This window comes from Bos javanicus, chromosome 8, assembly GCF_032452875.1.
Source record: "Bos javanicus breed banteng chromosome 8, ARS-OSU_banteng_1.0, whole genome shotgun sequence".
Taxonomy (NCBI): domain Eukaryota; kingdom Metazoa; phylum Chordata; class Mammalia; order Artiodactyla; family Bovidae; genus Bos; species Bos javanicus.
The window spans coordinates 81,925,546-81,945,031 of record NC_083875.1 but is presented as its reverse complement, the minus strand read 5'-3'; the positions used below and the strand labels follow the sequence as shown (position 1 = coordinate 81,945,031).

Sequence of the window (19,486 nt, the reverse complement as noted above, 5' to 3'; positions counted from 1 at the left end):
AGAATAAAGTAAACATTCATTGAAAACTTTGTTACATGTGTAAATCTAATTTATGATGAAAAAGACATCACAATCAGAAAAGATTCATTAAGTGATCTTGGATAACTGGTTTTATATTTGAAAATAAAAATGTTTAGTCCTTGTTTCTGGAGAAGGAAATAGCAACTCACTCCAGGATTCTTGCCTGGAGAATTCCATGGACAGAGGAGCCTGGTGGGCTACAGTCCAGTTCAGTTCAGTTCAGTTCAGTCATTCATTCATGTCCAACTCTTTGCGATCCCATGGACTGCAGCATCCCAGGTTTCCTTGTCCATCACCAACTCCCAGAATTTACTCAAACTCATGTCCATTGAGTTGGTGATGCCATCCAACCATCTCACTCTCTGTCATCCCCTTCTCCCACCTTCAATCTTTTCCAGCATCAGGATCTTTTCAAATGAGTCAGTTCTTCCCATCACATGGCCAAAGTATTGGAGTTTCTGCTTCAGCATCAGTCCTTCCAATGAATATTCAGTACAGATTTCCTTTAGGATGGACTGGTTGGATCTCCTTGCTGTCCAAGGGATTCTCAAGAGTCTTCTCCAACACCACACTTCAAAAGCATCAATTCTTTGGCTCTCAGCTTTCTTTATATAGTCCAACTCTCACATCCATACATGACTACTGGAAAAACCATAGCCTTGACTAGACGGATCTTTGTTGGCAAAGTAATGTCTCTGCTTTTTAATATGCTGTCTAGGTTGGTCATAGCTTTTCTTCCAAGGAGCAAGTGTCTTTTAATTTCATGGCTACAGTCAGCATCTGCAGTAATTTTGGAGCCCCCCAAAATAAAGTCTGTCACTGTTTCCATCATTTCCCCATCTATTTGCCATGAAGTGATGGGACCAGATGCCGTGATCTTAGTTTTCTGAATGTTGCATTTTAAGCCAACTTTTTCACTCTACTCTCTCACTTTCATCAAGAGGTTCTTTAGTTCTTCTTTGCTTTCTGCCATAAAGGTGGTGTCATCTGCATATCTGAAGTTATTGATATTTCTCCCCATAATCTTGATTCCAGCTAGTGTTTCATCCAGTCCAGTGATTCTCATGATGTACTCTACATACATGTTAAATAAGCAGGGTGACAATATACAGCCTTGACATACTCCTTTCCCTATTTGGAACCAGTCTGTTGTTCCTTGTCCAGTTCCAACTGTTGCTTCCTGACCTGCATACAGATTTCTCAAGAAGCAGATCAGCTGGTCTGTTATTCCCATCTCTTTAAGAATTTTCCACATTTTGTTGAAAATTGTTATCTGTTGAGACCATTCAGATATGACCTAAATCAAGTCCCTTACGATTATACAGTGGAAGTGGCAAATAGATTCAACGAATTAGATCTGATAGAAAGAGTGCCTGAAGAACTGTAGACGGAGGTTCATGACGTTGTACAGGAGGCAGTGATCAAGACCATCCCCAAGAAAAAGAAATGCAAAAAGTCAAAATGGTTGTCTGAGGAAGTCTTACAAATAGCTGTGAAAAGAAGAGAAGTGAAAAAAAAAAAAGAAGAGAAGTGAAAGACAAAGGAGAAAAGGAAAGATAGTTCTATTTGAATGCAGAATTCCAAAGAATAGCAAGAACAGATAAGCCTTTCTCAGTGATCAATGCAAAGAAATAGAGGAAAACAATTGAATGGGAAAGACTAGAGATCTCTTCAGGAAAATTAGAGATACCAAGGGAACATTTCAAGCAAAGGTGGGCATAATAATGGACAGAAAGGGCTACAGTCCCTGGGATTGCAAAGAGCAGACATAAGTTAGTGACTAAACAACAACAGTCCTTATTTCACAACAGTGACCAGATTAAACTACAAACAGATTATAGAGTGAAGTTACTAAAAAATAAATTAAAGTTAGATTAAAATATTAGAATAAAACAGGTGAATTTTAGAGTAAAGAAAGACTTCCCAAGAGAAACCTGACATATCTGACTATGTAAAAATTAAAATGTCGTATAGATCAGAAATACTCTATAAAATTAAAAAGTATACAAAAATTGAGAAAAAATACACAAATATAAGAGATTATATCTCTATCTCATTTTATTTTTTTTGAATGGGAGAACAGATTACAGATTTATGTAATAGAAGTTTTACGTAACACGAGAGCCTCCATAACGAAATGAAGACCTGAAGAAACAGACCTGTGCACTTGTCTGCTGGGTTTGATGACCAGTGGAAAGTCAACTCAGGAACAGCCAGATGGAAAACTGCACAGGGCAAGGTATGTGAGAAAGAGCATGGAACTTCCATGCCCTCTCCAGGGGTACTATTCTCCTCATGTCTCCATGTGGTCACTAACCAGGAAGCCCCAATAACTTTATTTTTCAAAGATCCAATCAAACTACAAGACAAAACAAACTTTTGGAAACATCACTAACATCTCAATATACAAATGGGCAAAGGAAATTAACAGATAGGAAATGAAAACAGCTAAGGACATACGAAAGCTCATTGATAATCAAAGTAATCCAAATTAAAAAGAAACCTTCTCTTGCCTATCAGATGGGTGAAACTCCAAGGATGAGGGGGCCTTCATAACTACTGACGGATATGTAAAGTGTCACAACCTTTCTGAAAAACAACTTAAGATAAGTATCAACAGCCTTCAACAGGTTCAAAACTTTTGACTCAATAATTCTAAGTTTATACAAACTGTCTCCTCAGAAATTTAATGTGACTTTATGTAATGTGAAAAAACCTTGGAAACAATACAACTGTCTGTAATATGGAAATGTAATAAAATCTAATATACTCATAAAATATTATGCAGACATTAAAATCATTAATTTAAAAAATACCTAATGTCTGGAAAGACATACAAGATATACTGTAAGTGAAAACTGCTATATGCTCTGCTGGCAATTTTGAAATGACAATATATACTATATACATAGATTTTAAATACCAGAAGGAAATACTACAAAATGTTAGCAAACATTTTCTTTAAAATTAATTTTATTACTTTTCAGTTCAGTTCAGTCGCTCAGTCGTGTCCGACTCTTTGCAGCACACCAGGCCTCCCTGTCCATCACCAACTCCCGGAATTCACCCAAGCCCACGTCCATCGAGTCAGTGATACTATCCAGCCATCTCATCCTCTGTCATCCCCTTCTCCTCCTGCCCCCAATCCCTCCCAGCATCAGGGTCTTTTCAAATGAGTCAACTCTTCGCATGAGGTGGCCAAAGTACTGGAGTTTCAGCTTTAGCATCAGTCCTTCCATTGAACACCCAGGACTGATCTCCTTTAGGATGGACTGGTCGGATCTCCTTGTCATCCATGGGACTTTCAAGAGTCTTCTCCAACACCACACTTCAAAAGCATCAATTCTTTGACACTCAGCTTTCTTCACAGTCCAAATCTCACATCCATACATGACTACTGGAAAAACCATAGCCTTGACTAGATGGATCTTTGTTGGCAAAGTAATGTCTCTGCTTTTTAATATGCTGTTTAGGTTGGTCATAACTTTCCTTCCAAGGAGTAAGCATCTTTTAATTTCATGGCTGCAATCACCATCTGCAGTGATTTTGGAGCCCAAAAAATAAAGTCTGACACTGTTTCCACTGTTTCCCCATCTATTTTCCATGAAGTGATGGGACCAGATGCCATGATCTTAATTTTCTGAATGTTGAGGTTTAAGCCAACTTTTTCACTCTCCTCTTTCACTTTATTACTTTTACTTTTTGTAAATTTTAAAGTTTCTATAATAAATGGTGGAAGGAGACACCATATTTAGATGAAGAAATATTACAATTACAAAAAAATTCACCTGGCATCAACAAGCTCCAGATCTCAACTGAAAGTGTCAATTACTGCAATAAGTAGGAAATTCACAGAGAAAACCTTGATGATGCATTAGTACCTGCCTTGCATCTTTCTTCTACACCTTTGACTCAAAATTTCATGGCCCAATAGAGTAAGAACAGAGCAATACCAGGACAACTCCAGTGGGCAGCCAACAGGAGAACTATTGCTCAGCATTATAAATAACCCTGCACAGGCTCCATGACCAAAACACAAACAACTCAACTGTAATGGTGTTTCCACGACATACTTGCCTGTCCAGAAAGTCTTCAACCAAGACCACCCACTTATGGTCCACAAACCATCAGGTGAAAGGAACTGCCTTAATAATCTAAGAATTGATAACTCTGGCATTGAAGGGCCCCACATGCCATGCACAGGCTCCCAAGTGCCCTTCCCCATCCCCTGGTATTTTCTCTGGCAGGATGTTTTATATCATGTTCAGTCCAACCCAGCTAATAAAGGAGCTCTTTTAAAGCGGAGAAAAACCCTGTGTATTGGGTTCCTGGGTCCAACATGTGTGCAATACATAAAGAAGCACAGAACACATGTACAGTACCTTCCTGAAGCTGTGTTGGCTTTGCAGAATTCTCCCCGCTCATTAGAACAACAAAGGATGCAGCTGCTCGAACTGTAGCCTGCCATGTTGACATGGCAACGGGTGGCTCCTGGCATGGAAAAAGGGCCCTGTTGTTTATGGGAGATCCCACAGTATAAACACATGGCCTGCAGAAGAAAGACAAAGAAACAAAGGGGGAGAATCTTTCAAATGAGTTGTCACTTTCCTTACCACCATGGTAGCAAATGTTAAGTTGAGCTTTCAAAGAGAAAATATCTGAGACTTTGTAGTTGATTGGTTTCAAAGCATCTTGAACTGACATCTGCCAAGGCCTATGTGAAGAGCCGAGTGGTTATTTCTCCCAAATGAATTACTTAAATATGTAAAGAGGTTTTTTTTCTAAGGGGAAAAATATTTTTTGGATAAAGTTTTAAATACTAGTCTGCCAAGTTAAAATTTACATTACCTTGCCCTTCCCCTTAGGCCTTCAAAACAAAAAAGTTTTAGAGACATTCTTACAAAACTTTTGGAAAATATTCTGGAAAAGAAAATATGTTTAGTGATACTGAGATATTAATACTTGGAAAAACAAGCTGGTGGTCTCAAATGCAATGCTGGCGGGCAGATACCCCCAATCTTGGAAACCACCATTTCAAATGGAACCTTGTGGGAATCCTTGTGCGGAGGCCAAGAACAGGGGTTGGCACATAAACAGGACTGTAGGTCACAACAACCAGGTTTGTGATGGGAAGGCCAAGGGCAGAGTTGTTACCAAAGCAAGTATAAGAAATCAATGGCATGACATGGGGGCCCATTCTGCTAAAATTAAAAAATACAAACCTACTCACACCAAGAATAATCCCTTCCATGATAAGTCACAAAGAGAAATGGAAAAAAATCTCTGAGATCAAAGAAATCTATTCTTTTAACACCACTGAGTAGAAGGCACAGACAGACCCTTGGGAAGAGGTCTTAGGAAAATGTTTCCACTTTTCGTTTTTCAAGAGTTACGGCAAATATGATATAGTTTTAATCAGCTTGATTTATGGAGTAAATGATAAAAGTGGAGTGCTACCTCTCTTTCATAAACTGGTTTTCCTTTTTAGAATAGTTAACACTATTATGACTGAAGATTTACTGTATTCTTACAGTGAGCAAGAACACACAGAATGATGACCCCACTCCATCAGTCAGGGTCCGGGAAGGAAAACACAAACCATTGTAGGTCTTAATAAACAGAGGTAATTTAATTTAGGGGATTGGTCCTAGAAGTAATAGAAGTACTGAGAAGCCAAACAGCAGATAGTGATGCAACCCAGAGATTAGCCACAGTGGTAAGGAGCTGTGACTCCATGGGTTGGAGGAGCTGCTGTTGCTGAGTGTTCTGAGCTTACAGCAACAGGAGTCATTTGACAGAAGCCAGAATCACAGTGGAGAATGTCTGATGGGTGCAGGGACCAAGGAGACCCAGTCATTGCTAGAGATGCCAAAATAAGCAGAAAGAGGAGAGGAAATGTGTGTGTGTGTGTGTGTGTGTGTGTGTGTGTGTGTTAGTCTCTCAGTCTCTAGGCAAGAATACTAGAGTGGATAGCTATTCCCTTCTCCAGGGGATCTTCCTGATCCAGGGATCAAACCCAGGTCTCCTGCTTTGCAGGCAGATTCTTTACCATCTAAGCCACCAGAGAAGCCCAGGAAATTGTTTATTGCTTGCTAACTCCTGCTCTCAAGTGTTCCATCAATGCCCTGCATTGGCCAAACCCAACAGGAAGTCAGAAGACAAGGGAGCCTGGGAAATGAGGTTCCTTGTCATCGGGAGAAGATAATAAGAGCAGAAAATGGACCTTAGAGCAAACGGGTAGTCTACCTTCTAGAAGTGTATATGCCATGATTAGAGGCAGAGAAAGAAGACTAGACATTCATAAGACTAGTACTGGCTGGGTTCAGTTCAGTTCAGTTCAGTCACTCTCGTGTCTGACTCTGCTGGCTGGGTTACCAGCTCATTAAATGGCTATGGAAAAATCCCTGACCTCTCTGAGTCGCATGCAAAATGGGGATAGGGGGCAGGTATGTGACTTCAGTTGTCTGTCTGTTCTGGTCCAAAAATCCATGGCTGTGTCCCAGAATCACAGATCCAAGAACAAAGGCAAAACTTCATGGAAGGCCCAGGGTCTCCCATTGACTTCAGGGAGTACTGAGCTCCCACCCTGGTTAATTGACTGAGCCTGAGTTAACTTCAGGCAGTTGAGGACCTAATGATGAAGTCCCTCTAAAACTACCTCGTTCTAGCTGGGGCTGCTGGTTGTAGGTGCCTGGTCGGGGATGCTGTAGCAGCTCAAATAGCTCAGGTAGGTGGGGTCAAGGCATGCCTAGTTCTGAAAATTCCACCTGTTTTTTTTTCCCAAAAAGTCCATCATAGAGAAGGATCCCAAGAAGAAAAGCATCGTCAATGGAAACAGAGTATGTTGCCCCTGGCTGAACGGCAGGCATAACTCTTCCTCTGACAGTGACAGACACTGAGAATCAAGGCTTCATATCTTAATAAAGCAGAACGGACCCCACAATGTCTGTCAGCTCATGAGCTCTTGGAATCCACTTCCAATTTAAGCAGGCTTGTGGAGATAAGCCTATTTGTGGTGCTCACAGGGAAGTGGGAGACCCTTGTCTAGAGATCGCCTAAGACTTTCTCTGGGGAGGGGAAGGGGGAGCTGACCCCATATTATGGTTTTAAGTCTTAGGGTAGTTCGGGAAAGTATCTGTGCTTTATCTGTGCTCTCTTGCTTTTACACTCAGCACCTCACTTCCCTAGGGTGACTCTGGTGTTACAGCTCTTCCCTTGTCTGCACACGGAGCAAATTCTCCTCAAAAGACTGGCTTGCCAGGACATTTGCTTTTCTTCTCCCTGTAAGTTTGGGTTGGAGGCCCTGCTGGCATATTATTATGCATTCCACCTGTGCCCTTAGGTATGAGGTCCCTAAGCCATCCTCCACAGCCTCCATATCACTTTCCAGAAGAAACTATCAGATTTGAGATGAGGTCACATGTGAGAAGGTGCTTCCCAGGTGGCGCCAGTGGTAAAGAATACGCCTGCCAATGCAGGAGACATAAAAGACGCAGGTTCGATCCCTAGGTTGGGAAGATCCCATGGAGGAGGACATTGCAACTCATTCCAGTATTCTTGCCTGAAGAATCCCACGGACAGAGGAGCCTGGGGGCTACAGTCACAAAGAGTCGGACACAACTGAAGCGGCTTAGCGTGCACAGGTGCACATGTGAGAAAACAGTGCAGAGGACGGATCAGAAAGACTCCGCGATTCACTGCAGAAGGAGAAGAAAGGGAAGGCCTCCCTGAGGCAGCCAGCTCTCAAGACGGCCCCAGTGACTCCTGCTCCAGGTATTCACACCCCTGTGGAGGCCCCTCCCACACTGTATCGGGGTGGCCTATGTGACCCAAATCACTACAACGAAAAGCCCGCACACCCCAACTAGAGAAAACCGGCATGCAGCAACAAAGACCTAGTGCGGCCAAAAGAAACAGAAATAAATTTTAAAAACAAACAGGAAAACAATCCTAGGTAAAATTCCTTGAAAATGTACATTCTCTCCATGCTCAGTCTACTTCCTTCTTGGTCTTTTCTTCTTTTTCTCAGCTCACTCCTCCCTCCCCAATACATCCAGACCAAGTGCCTGTGACTTTATAACGGATGGCTTTTTGAGCTTTTACAATCTGATAAGCCTATGCATGTCGCACATCACGGTGCAAATGTCCAAAGCAATCTAAAGTCAAGTAACTACATTTTAAGAGGGATGAAATCTTTAACCCCCGGGTAAAAGTCTAGTGGTGGAATTTTGGGCATCTGACAGAAAGTAGAGAATGGGTGGACAGGAGGTCTTCATGGAGTCTGAAAAATCATACTCTGTGATGACTCTTGTCACACACACACATTCCCCACCCTTCCTCTTCCCTACCCACTGTGTCCCAGGAGGGGATGAAAATCTATGTGCATTTATAAACATGCTCTGCAGTTATCTGGATGTGTGATCACTGAAATATATGCAGCTGTGTTTATTCAGCACGCACAGCCTTGCACCTTGGCCATGTTGCTAAAATGCCTATGGGATAGATGTTTAGGTACAAGCCTGCAATTCTCTGATGTTTATAAACATCATTATTTCCCAACTGAACAATTCCTTCCAATACGAAAAGGAAAACTCTCCTACCAGGGCTCATCCCACATGCGCTGGGATACCCACCCACATGGAAGACCCCTTGGGGAGCCCAGATTAACTGCACAGGAGTTGCGGGAATGGGAGAAAGCAACTGAAAATGAGAAAGAAAACAGGGTAAGATAGGGGGTGACAGCCAGGCCATGGCTTGTTGCCATTAAAGAACTAAACTAAGAACCTGTCAGAATAACAATTATTTCAGCTTCTTATTACATGTTTGTGTATTCTCAGAACAGTCAAATGAAGAGGAGATACACTGTGCTGCTGGTCTGAATGTGTCTGTCCAAATTCATATGTTGCAATCTTAGTGTCCAAAGTGTTGGTATTAGGAGGTGGGGTCATTGGGAGGTGCTCAGGTCATGAGGGTGGAGCCCTCATGAATGAGATTGATGCCTTTATAAAAGAGGCTAGACAGAGCTTCCTGGCCCCTTCCACCAGGTAAGGTCACAGCAACACAAAAGAGGGCCTTCACCAGGACCTGACCACTCTGGCACCCTCATCTCAGCCTTTTAGCCTCCAGAACTGTGATAAATTAAGTTCTGTTGTTTATAAACCATTCTCTCTGCAGTATTTTGTTATAGCAGCCCAAATGGAAATGGACTATGATGTCAACTAAATATGTTTGCTTATCTTTTTTGAGGGGAAGCCATCTTTACAACTTGTAGGGAATAGGCTCAACCCATATATTTTCTTTATTTTTTCTTTTCGCAGTTGGAGTGAAAGGGAGTTATTTTTAGTTTTAAAATACTACTTTCCATAAAAATCACCCATTTTCAGAGACTTGATTATCACAGATGAACAACTGGGGAGAAGGTGGCTTCAACAGACGGGAGGTGACGAGCCCGCTGCTGCTGTGGTGTGGCTTGATTCGATGTTTTTCCGCACTGAGGCACTGATCTGGTCACTGGAGGCCAGGAGGCCACAGATACAACAGGTTGGTGATTCACATTCTGTCATATTTCAGATTTTCAAATACTTCATATTTCAGAATATTTCAGATTCTCTGTAACTTCCCAGTTACAAAGTCTTCAGGACTCCTCTGATTCCTTCTTTCCTGTTCTCCTTCCTGCCCCTGACCTTTTTTTATGGCTCCATGTTCTCGTTAAACCTAAGTTAGTTTCCGTTGTAGGTAAGCAACCCTCTTGCTTTCTGTGACATAAAAACCAAGAGCCAGACTACTAAAACATGAAGTGTCAACCAGAACTGCCCCCTTACCTTCCTCTCTCATCTCTACACACATACACACACCTCCCACACACACAATCTCTCTCTCTCACACACATCCCTTCTGTATTATCATTCTTCTTCACAGTGTGATCACCAAAACCAGGACTCATCAATCATACTCATCAATCATACTGAACATATATAATGAGTACAACGAGAATACTGGTTTGACTTGGATAGATTCTGGTATAGTCAAAATGGACTGGACTAAAAGGGGCTTTGAGTCAGAAACTCACCTCTTCTTCAACAGAGATGTTTTGGGTGCAAAGCTAGCGAGCTGTTTGTAAAGGCAAAGACAGTGCTTCTCATCTGGAAGCCCCTTATGGGTATAGGATTTTATGTATGGAAAACATTTGGAGATCCTCTCATGGAATTTTCTCATTTTACACATGAGGAAATTAAGCTCCAGAGATGTAAAATGACTTGTCTGAAGTCACACAGCTAGTTGGCAGCCTACCTTTTGAGTACTTGGGTCTCTTGGCTCTCACCTTCTAGATTCTTTTCAACTCTCTACACTTTTGGTTATAGGTCATTTTTATTTATTATTTTTTGTTGATTTTGGTTATTCATGTCTTGTTATTGTTGTTTGATTGTTGTTGTAGTTATACAATGATATTATAGAATTAATGTGTATTTCCCCTTCAGTTTTCATGAATTTTATATTGGTTTCTTGAAGCAAATAGGGGAGAAAAAAGGTATTAATTACAGAAATGTTCATTTTAGACCTGAAATTGCTTCTAAAATATCTTCTGTTCATTCTTTTAATTTTAAAACTGTATAGTGAGATACAAAAAAAATGAAACTATTTTATTGTATGTGTGTGTGAGGGGGACATGTATTAACATCTGATTTTGATGTTAAACTAAAAATATTCCAAAGGTCTACATCTTCTTTGGTCCAATACCTGAACAATAAATATAATTTTTAAAAATCATTCTCTCCTTAGTATTTTGCCAACATCATTCTGACTTTATCTAAAACAAAGCAACATCATAGTGATTAAGGAAATTTTTAATTTTATTATGATTTTAAGTTATAATGTATTTTCCTAGTCAGATATTTTTAACAATGACCAAATAATTGTTGCTTCTAAAATAAATTTCCTATATTTAACTGGATTTCCCCTCCATTCAACTCATTCAGTGATGTCATCAGCTTAAGCAAGATCTCCTAGACCACTTGGCTGGTTCCACAACTATCTCAGTGATCCAAAGGGGAAAAGGAATGAATTACCAGAAAGAATGCTTTGATTTTAAATAACATTTTATTCACTGAAATGAAAAAATGCAGGAAACACATAAACTTTGAATAAAGGTTTCCATTTTTTAAAGTTTTTTTTTCTAAAGTATGCTGAGGCTCTAGAATCAAAAAGATATTGTCTTCTTCTTATCTAGCTTAGCAACAATAATGGCTCCAGTTCTCATCTAAGTATTTTTAAAGGGCAAACATACTCACACACCACACAAAAGTAAGTACTTTTTCCAAGAAGCATGTATCATATTGTTATGTATGTGTTTGTTTTATCAGTCATTTTTAAAGGTCATTTAAAATCTAGTATCTGAATGATGGAGGCAAGAAAGAGCAAGTAGATTCGAGAGAAGCCAGAACTCCACAATGGTGGAAAGAAAGTAGGAAAATATAGTTTTTATATTTCCAACTATTTCATCTTAGAACTAGAATAACAATGAGGGAGAGTAAGTTATTGACAATGACAGAAAAGAAATACTCTTTTACAGCGGCAAATGTATTTTCAGTTCCCATCTAGAAAACATTGCTACTTGATAAGAAAATGGGGTGACAGCTCTTAGGAAAGGGGAATTTCAGGGTGGAAAGAGGATTATTTTTTCAAATTTGAAATTTATTTTTGATGACTTTTTTATCAGTTTTAGATTTATTTTTAAATATTTATTTATTTTTGGCTGCTTCAGATCTTAGTTGCAGCATCTGAGATGTTTTATTGGGGGTATGCTGGCTTAGTTGCCCCATGGCATGTGGGATCTTAGTTCCCTGAGCAGGGATCTTAATTCCCTGAGCATCCCCTGCATTGGAAGGCAGACTCTAAACCAGTGGAGCATCAGGAAGTCCCTAGATGTGTTTTTAAAACTACAAAGATAAAACACAGACTTCCCATATATTCCATACTCAGTTTTCCCTACAACTTACATTAGTATATTTGTCACAGTTGACACATTATTATTAACTAAAGTTCAGATTTTGCTGATTTCCTTAGTTCTCTCTTTAAAAAAAATCCTTTATATACTTTTCTATTCTAGAATACTACATTAATTTTAATTATCATGTCTCTTTAGGTTTCTATTGATTGTGATAGTTTCTGAAGACTTTACTTATGTTGACTTTGAGAGTTTTGAGGAGTACTGGTCAGGTATTTTGTTAAAAGTCTGATTTATCTGATATTTTCTCTTGGTTAGATCGGGGCTATGGGTTTTGAGGAGGAAGATCAAAGATGCTATTTTCATCACATACTATCAACATGACTCATGAGTGTTGATGTCAGCTTTGATCTCCTTGCAGAGGTCATGTTTGTCAGGTTTCACTAATGAAAATTTACTTTCTCCTTCTTTCCATACCGTCCTCTTTGGAAGGAAGTCATTATGAATAGTCCTCACTTAAGGAGGGAGGAATTATGTTCTACCTTCTTGAGGGCAGAGTTTCTATGTAACTTGGACATCTGCACCATGAATTTGGCCATTCTCCCCATTTGCTTATTTAAGTCAATCACTTTTTTATATTAGTATGGACTCATGAATATTTATTTTAAACTTTGGGTTAATGATAAAACTATTTTACTTTGTTGCTTAGTTTTGGTCACTAGGAGTTCTTTCAGATGAGTCCTTGGACTTTAATACACTCATGCAATTCCAGGTTCTTATTGCTGTTGTTAGAGCATTTCCTTATTTTCTGGCACAATAGATGCTACAGCTTCATCTTTTATGTTTCCTGCTCTAGCCCCAGCCATTTCTCCAAGAACTCTGGTTCCTTCACTGGAGCATGATATTAGAAACCAAGATCTGGGCACCAGGGAGTACTCACTGCTTCTAAACCCACTCAGCTGAGAAACAAGGAAATACATGTGTGTATGCTAACGCTTGCTAACACCCCATATGTATAATTATTTCTACATGCAACCATCTGTATCTGTACTATGCTAAACGTGAGTTCATAGTGATGTCTCCCATTCTAATCCATTTCCACATGAATCATTCTATCCTCTTCCCCTTGCTCATCTGTAAACTCCCACTTTAACAGTGAGAAACCTGGCTCCCATCATCTGCATCCATTTACTAAATTACTCAATTCCAGTATACATGTAGAGTGGTACCAGAATTGTTAACCTGTATTCCCATGGGAAACAATTCTATCAACTATAGTGCAGTAATTATCTACAGTTCCTTTTGCTTTCAGCCTTACAGATTCAACTCATTCTAAAGTTACTTAGGTCAGCACATTTTCCCCTCTACTCTCTTCAATGAGATTGTTTCATACATTTTTAATATAGCTAGATTGTTCCGTCACATTTTATAATTTCCTCCTGGGATCCTCTGACCTCCTAAGTGATTATTTATTTACATATTATCAAACAAAATAACAAATTTTATTCTCAACAAACCAGTCAATCCTAAAGGAAATCAACCCTGAATATGCATTGGAAGAACTGACGCTGAAGCTCCAATACTTTGGCCACCTGATGCAAGGAGCTGCCTCCTTGGAAAAGACCCTGATGCTCCAAAAGATTGAAGACAGGAGGAAAAGGGGACAATAGAGGATGAGGTGGTTAGATGGCATTACCAATTCAATGGACATGAGTTTGAACAAACTCCAGGAGATAGTGAAGGACAGGGAAGCCTGGCATGCTGCAGTCCATGGGGTCATAGGGTCCAAAATGACTAAGCAATTGAAAATTCTCAACAAGGTGTAGAATGAGAGTGGGAAGGGGAGAAGCCACTGTTGGAACTTGAAAGGACAGGTACAAGGTTAGAGTTTTTCTTAAATTTCTGTCTAGTATCTGCTTAAAAATGGAAAATTTTTGAAAGCTAATATAATTCATTTTTTTAAAATGTATTGAAATCTTTGCTTACAATAAGGGACATGGTAAAAATTAAAAGAAACACAGCTCCTTTACACAATTAAGACATAGATTTTTCTAGGAGCTTTCAGTAACTTTATAGAATATTCCTACTTGTAAAATGAGAATAAAAAGTTTCTCATCCAGACTAAAAATTTATAGTAGTTGATAGTATTCTGCCATTCAATGGTAAAAATTTAACCACTACTTTAATTTGAAACCCTGGTGATTACTAACAAGAAATTATTTCTATCTAGCAACCTGGAATCCTTGGACATTTTAAGTCCTTACAGTATCCAAATAGTTACCAGTATATACCTAGATTTATTCTTAAACATGTGGGAGAATTTAGTGACCATTCACGGAAGATTCATTGTGACTGTAATAAAATTCCCCCAAAAAAAGAAAAAAGAAGGGAGGAAAAATCCTTTAAGGTTTAAAAAACAAATTTATTATCTCTGTAAGACTCCATAAATGTCATGTATTTACTAACATATAATTACAGACTTCCAAGGATACAGTTTAAACTCTTGCTGGATCATGTATTTATTGAATATTCAGAAAAGGAGACATCAAGAGTAAATTCAAGTCAACCTTTCAGGAGTAAAATGTGCCCAAGGACCTTTTGAGAGTTTTTTTAAGGAAACTAGCATTTATCAACAACTCATTCCTACTCAACACTTCATATGTAATGTAATTCACAAGTCTAGTCTCTGTAGTAAACACAGAGAAGAAAGTTATGTTTGAGACCATGAATGAGTATTTCTTCCAAATACTGTCAATAGTTTCTTCTTCGCCATTACTCTAATTCAAAAATGAAATATCTGGAAGTATGAAAACTAGAATTTCCTAGTTAAATATTCAGAGACAGTATATTGTTAAATCTTATTAAAAGCTCATCTTTAATAATTTCCAAAAAATTTAAAGATACAATAAGAACATCTATTTCTTTCCTTCACAGACTCCCAAGAATATTCAGTAAGTAATTCTATAAACAAATCACTATGCTTTTCTATTGATGTAAATTTGCACTACCCTGCCCTATCCCAAAGGCTGCCTCAGATTCTAGCAGAAATAAGACAGGAAGTGAACTCATTCTGAGCAGGGAGAGAGACCAGAGCAGGAGGTAAGACTGGAGGCAAGGAGCGGGATAATGAGAGCTCAAACTCAAGGTGATGCTTTAAAAAAATATAATCTGAAAGGGTTTTTTGAGGGGGGTGAGTTACGGGAGAGATGTAAGCAATTGATCTAGACCACTGCCTTCATTAAGGGAGTCCTCTGCTATATAAGAAGGCACTTCAAAAACAAGCTCACAGAGAGAAACGTTCTTCCAACTAAGCCCTGCAATAATTACTGTATTGATTCACAGTACATTAGCACAAATAAATAGGTAAAATAATGAGGAATCAATAAAGTTTGACTTGAAAATTCTCAAATTCTAAAAACCCTAAACTGCTGGAGGAAGAGAAGAAAAGAATTGCCTATATACTCCCCCGAACACTGACGTTTCATCAATTCCGCCTCTCCACACATAAAATCAGGAGTCCCCTTGGTGTCAAATACCCAGAATCACAGCCAAAGAAGCAAGTGTCAACTCAGCAGGACTGACTGTCACACTCCTCAGAAACAGATCTCCCCAGTGCTTTGAGGGCTCACTTTATATAATAACTGATGAAGTCCACGGAGGCATAGCTGCCAAGAGATGGATACAGTAAGAAAGTCACAAAGCAGAGCTGGCTTTATTTGGAAGCACTTTGCCAGAATTCACACCAACCCAACACAGCAACTATTTATTCCCTCGGGGGAATATGAAGGAACTTTGGGAAAATATTTGCTCAAAGACACATATCGTTTCCATCTACAGTACTGGAAGTTGCTAGCAGAGATCTCAACAGAGAGCTAGGCTTGAGATTTAACCCTTAAATCTGACTTTCAGTCTCCTAACTCAGAAATACAGGGGCTTAATAAAGTAATCTTTTTCATCTTCAGGGAAGTAATCCTATTGAGTTCAGCATGCCTGGGAGTTTACCTGTTTCCCTGAGGGTCGAAGGACTTAAGGTTAGATGGGTAATGCCACAGAATAAAGAGGAGCATCTTTGCAAAGGTTCATCTCCCAGTGTGTAAGATTAAAGACCAGGGAACTGCGGAGTACCCAGATAACCTACCTGCCACTCTGGTCTGAGGTCCATGTAACTGATCGCCCCTGGGGTTTGGTTCTGTATTGTATCCTTATGGCATGAGGAAAGTCAGTAGCTGTCTGAGCCCCTGTCTTCCTGATCTGTAAGCTCCAAGTGTCAGTGTCAAATAGGAGTTCCCCACAGCCAGGAGCCTGGCTGCAGCGAGCGTAATAGTCTAACTGCTCCCTCCAACGATCTGCAGGCAGAGCCATGACTTCATGTACAATCTGATTCCTGAGCTTGGGAGACCTTGTAAATTTTTCAATACCTGGCACAGCAGCAACATCCACCTCCTCAACCTTTAACACAGATAAATCACAGCAGTCCAACACTAGCAAAAATTCCTCACTCCCATGATTCCCTGTGTCACAGCAGTACTTTGAGCTAGAAATCCCAGAAGCCTGTTCCTGGTTGTCATGGTTACCATCTTTACCAGAAGTATCTTTTTCACCTTTACCACAGATTACAAAATCATTATATCCTATTTTAGATGAGAAGGTCTTTGTATTTGTCACAGGAATCTGGCAGGGTTCAGGCATCCTAAATTTGCAGGCTTCATTTGACTCTGATGGGCAGGTTACCTCGGTGGAACTACTCCGTTTCTTGAATCTGTTTCCAGACTCGAGGAAAAGCACTATGGTGCCTTCAATGACTTGACTTTCAAAATCCACATCTAAATCCAGTACATAGTGTTTCACAAGTATGTGGCTGGTGTTGGCCACGAGAGGCAGGTCATCTCGAGAGGGATCCAGCTTTATGTCCATGGTAGTACTGTTCAAGAATTTTGGTAAAATCTCAGAAGGGGCTTCCTATTAGTCCCAGTCTTCCAGAGTCATAAATGGCTGCTTTCCAAAAAACACCTGATGTCACAAACTGGGGTTCCACAACTTTCATCCCCTGGTAAAGAAGAAAAACACAATCAGACAAAATCCCAAATAAGATCCTTTGCTCCTGCAACTGCTGCTTCTGCAAGTTGATTACCTCCTTAAATAATTCCACAGTGTAGTAGAAGCTCAAGGCTACAAGGCAGACTAATCTTTTTGGCTGACATCAAACTACATTATGGATTTCTAAAAATATTTCAGTTATCAGTGGAATAAAAGAGGCCTCCACAAAACCAGAAGAATCATGTTCCTAACTATTGTAGAACAGTCCTTGTCTTGGAAAAGAACGACTGTTGGGCAAAAATGTAACTGAGCATCACTGTACCCCTTGTTTTAAAAGATATTAAATGTATTTTTAATTTTGTGCATCAGAAAAAAAGTGATTGTTTTTCTACTGTGATTCTAAGTAACAGATGTGAATGAAGGCTAAATGGCCTCATACGTTTTATTCTTTGAGAATAATAATTTAATACATACAATGTAACTCCAGGGATTAATGTACTTTTCACATTAGGACTATTCTCATATCAGCACTTCCAGTAAATTACAGGAAAATGAGCCAATTTACCAGGAGTGCATTCGAAGTATTCCTTTGAGATTGTTCACAGAGATTTTTCAAATTTATAGTTAAATACTCAAGGTATATCATTACATCTTAATAGCTGAAAACCCATTAACATTCTGGATAATAGCCTTCTTGTGGCAAACAAAAAGGTCTTCTCATTGGGAAAAAAAAAAGTATGCAAATACCTATAAAAGGAAGGAGAGAAATTAAAATGTAGAAACAGATGTTGTAATAAAATACCCAAGTTCTTCGTAAAAGTTCTGAATCAAAATGTAGTCTTATTTTAGAACAGCGATCCAACTAAAAGAAAAATTATTTTAAATTATTTCAGTCCCTGTTGTGTACCTAATTTCTTTCAACATATTTTAACCAAAAAATGAAAAAAAAAATGGCAGAGGAAAGGAAATGAAAACTCTGACAAAGCAGATTTACTTAAAATCACTTTTGTATTTCTAAATATCAAGAGGTATTCTTTCATCAACTACAAAACAACATTACTTGTTTGACTTTTCAAGTAAAATTGAGCCCTCCCTTTTTATTGTTTAAGTCCTCCTCACTTTCCTTCTAACTTTATCTGCTCATCTCCTAGATTATTTCCTTTCCTTCTAGAATCTTATTTCAACAATTAAACCTATTGAATTTTCATTTTCTACCTCCCTACAATCTATTTCCTCATCAAAATCTCACCTAGCCTTAAAAGGATCTGGCTTCTGGCAGACTTGTACAGTCTAGTTTCAAGCTATTTTCCTTGTCATGGAGACCACACCCCCTTCAAATCCTTGTCCTCTAGTCAAAGGGCAGACTCAGGACTCCTCTGGTGGTCCAGTGGTTAAGATTCCAAGCTTCCACTGCAGGGGCCTCCGGTTCGGTCCTTGGTCAGGTAACTAAGATTCCACAGGACTCAATGGTGTGGCCAAAAAATAAAGGCCTGCTCAATCCACTGCTCCCTAAAGATGACCTGACACCTTACCTCCATGCTTTCTGGACTACTATGTCATGCCTGGAGTGCTCCTGGCTCCCACCTTCCATATCCATCTCCCAAATCTATTCTCCCTCCACATAGTTTAAGTGCAGTTGCCTCCTGAAACCCTTCCTGCTCCCTTCTCTCCCCCCCTCCCCCCACCAAACTATGAGTGTTCATATACACTTTGACTTTTAGAATGATAAGAACCGAGAGTAATCAGGGATGTAAAAGAATAGTCTGAGATCACTTTATGGAGAAGCTGGCACACACACTCTGGGCTCCCAGGTGCTGCTAGTGGTAAAGAACCTGCAGGTGCTGTTAGTGGTAAAGAACCCATCTGCAATGCACGAGCCACAGAAGAAACAGTTTGATTCCTGGGTTTGGAAGATCCCCTGGAGGACGGCATGGCAACCCACTCCAGTATTCTTGCCTGGAGAATCCCATGGACAGAGGAGCCTGGTGGGCTACAGTCCATAGGGTCACACAGAGTCAGACACGACTGAAGCGACTTAGCACACATGCATGGCACACACTTTAGTCCTAGGAAAGTCAATGGGCAAAGGAAATAAGCTAGGGTATTTTCCTTTCAGTGTGAGAACTGAAATTGTCATATTATTTATAATAAACTTCAGTAAAGCTACTGGCTATATTTATGTAATTAGAAACAACAGATTGTTAAAACTTGACCCTGCTGGATTTTGGAGTTGCTATAATGTACTATTTTGTTGATGGGGCTATTAAAACATTGTTTTTTGTTTAAAAAACTCTGAATCAACTAAGAAAAGGGTTAACTTGGTGGCTGTCTAAACTATGAAATTTGAAAAAGAATACATTAGAATTTGTAATAATATAGATAAAACCATTTATTATCTAATAATAGAGTCCCAATGTGAAAGTTAATATAATTTAACAATAAAATATGTTGTGTAGAGTGGTTTTCACCACTTTTGTCCCTGGT

The 19,486-nt window shown here is 39.4% G+C and overlaps 1 protein-coding gene across 9 annotated transcripts in view; it reads right to left on the bottom strand.

Moving 5' to 3' along the window:
• Positions 1-19,486, bottom strand: part of AOPEP (aminopeptidase O (putative)) — a 422,559-nt gene that overhangs the window by 336,825 nt on the left and 66,248 nt on the right. For 8 of the 9 annotated variants that reach the window (XM_061426105.1, XM_061426109.1, XM_061426102.1 and 5 more), the window contains 2 exons: positions 16,104-17,012; positions 4,404-4,570 (listed from right to left, as the gene is read on the bottom strand). In XM_061426105.1, the coding sequence (XP_061282089.1) occupies positions 4,404-4,570; positions 16,104-16,879 (943 nt within the window). In that variant the 5' untranslated portion in view covers positions 16,880-17,012. The remainder of the gene's footprint in view (positions 1-4,403; positions 4,571-16,103; positions 17,013-19,486) is intronic. The other variant, XM_061426110.1, reaches the window with a different exon arrangement.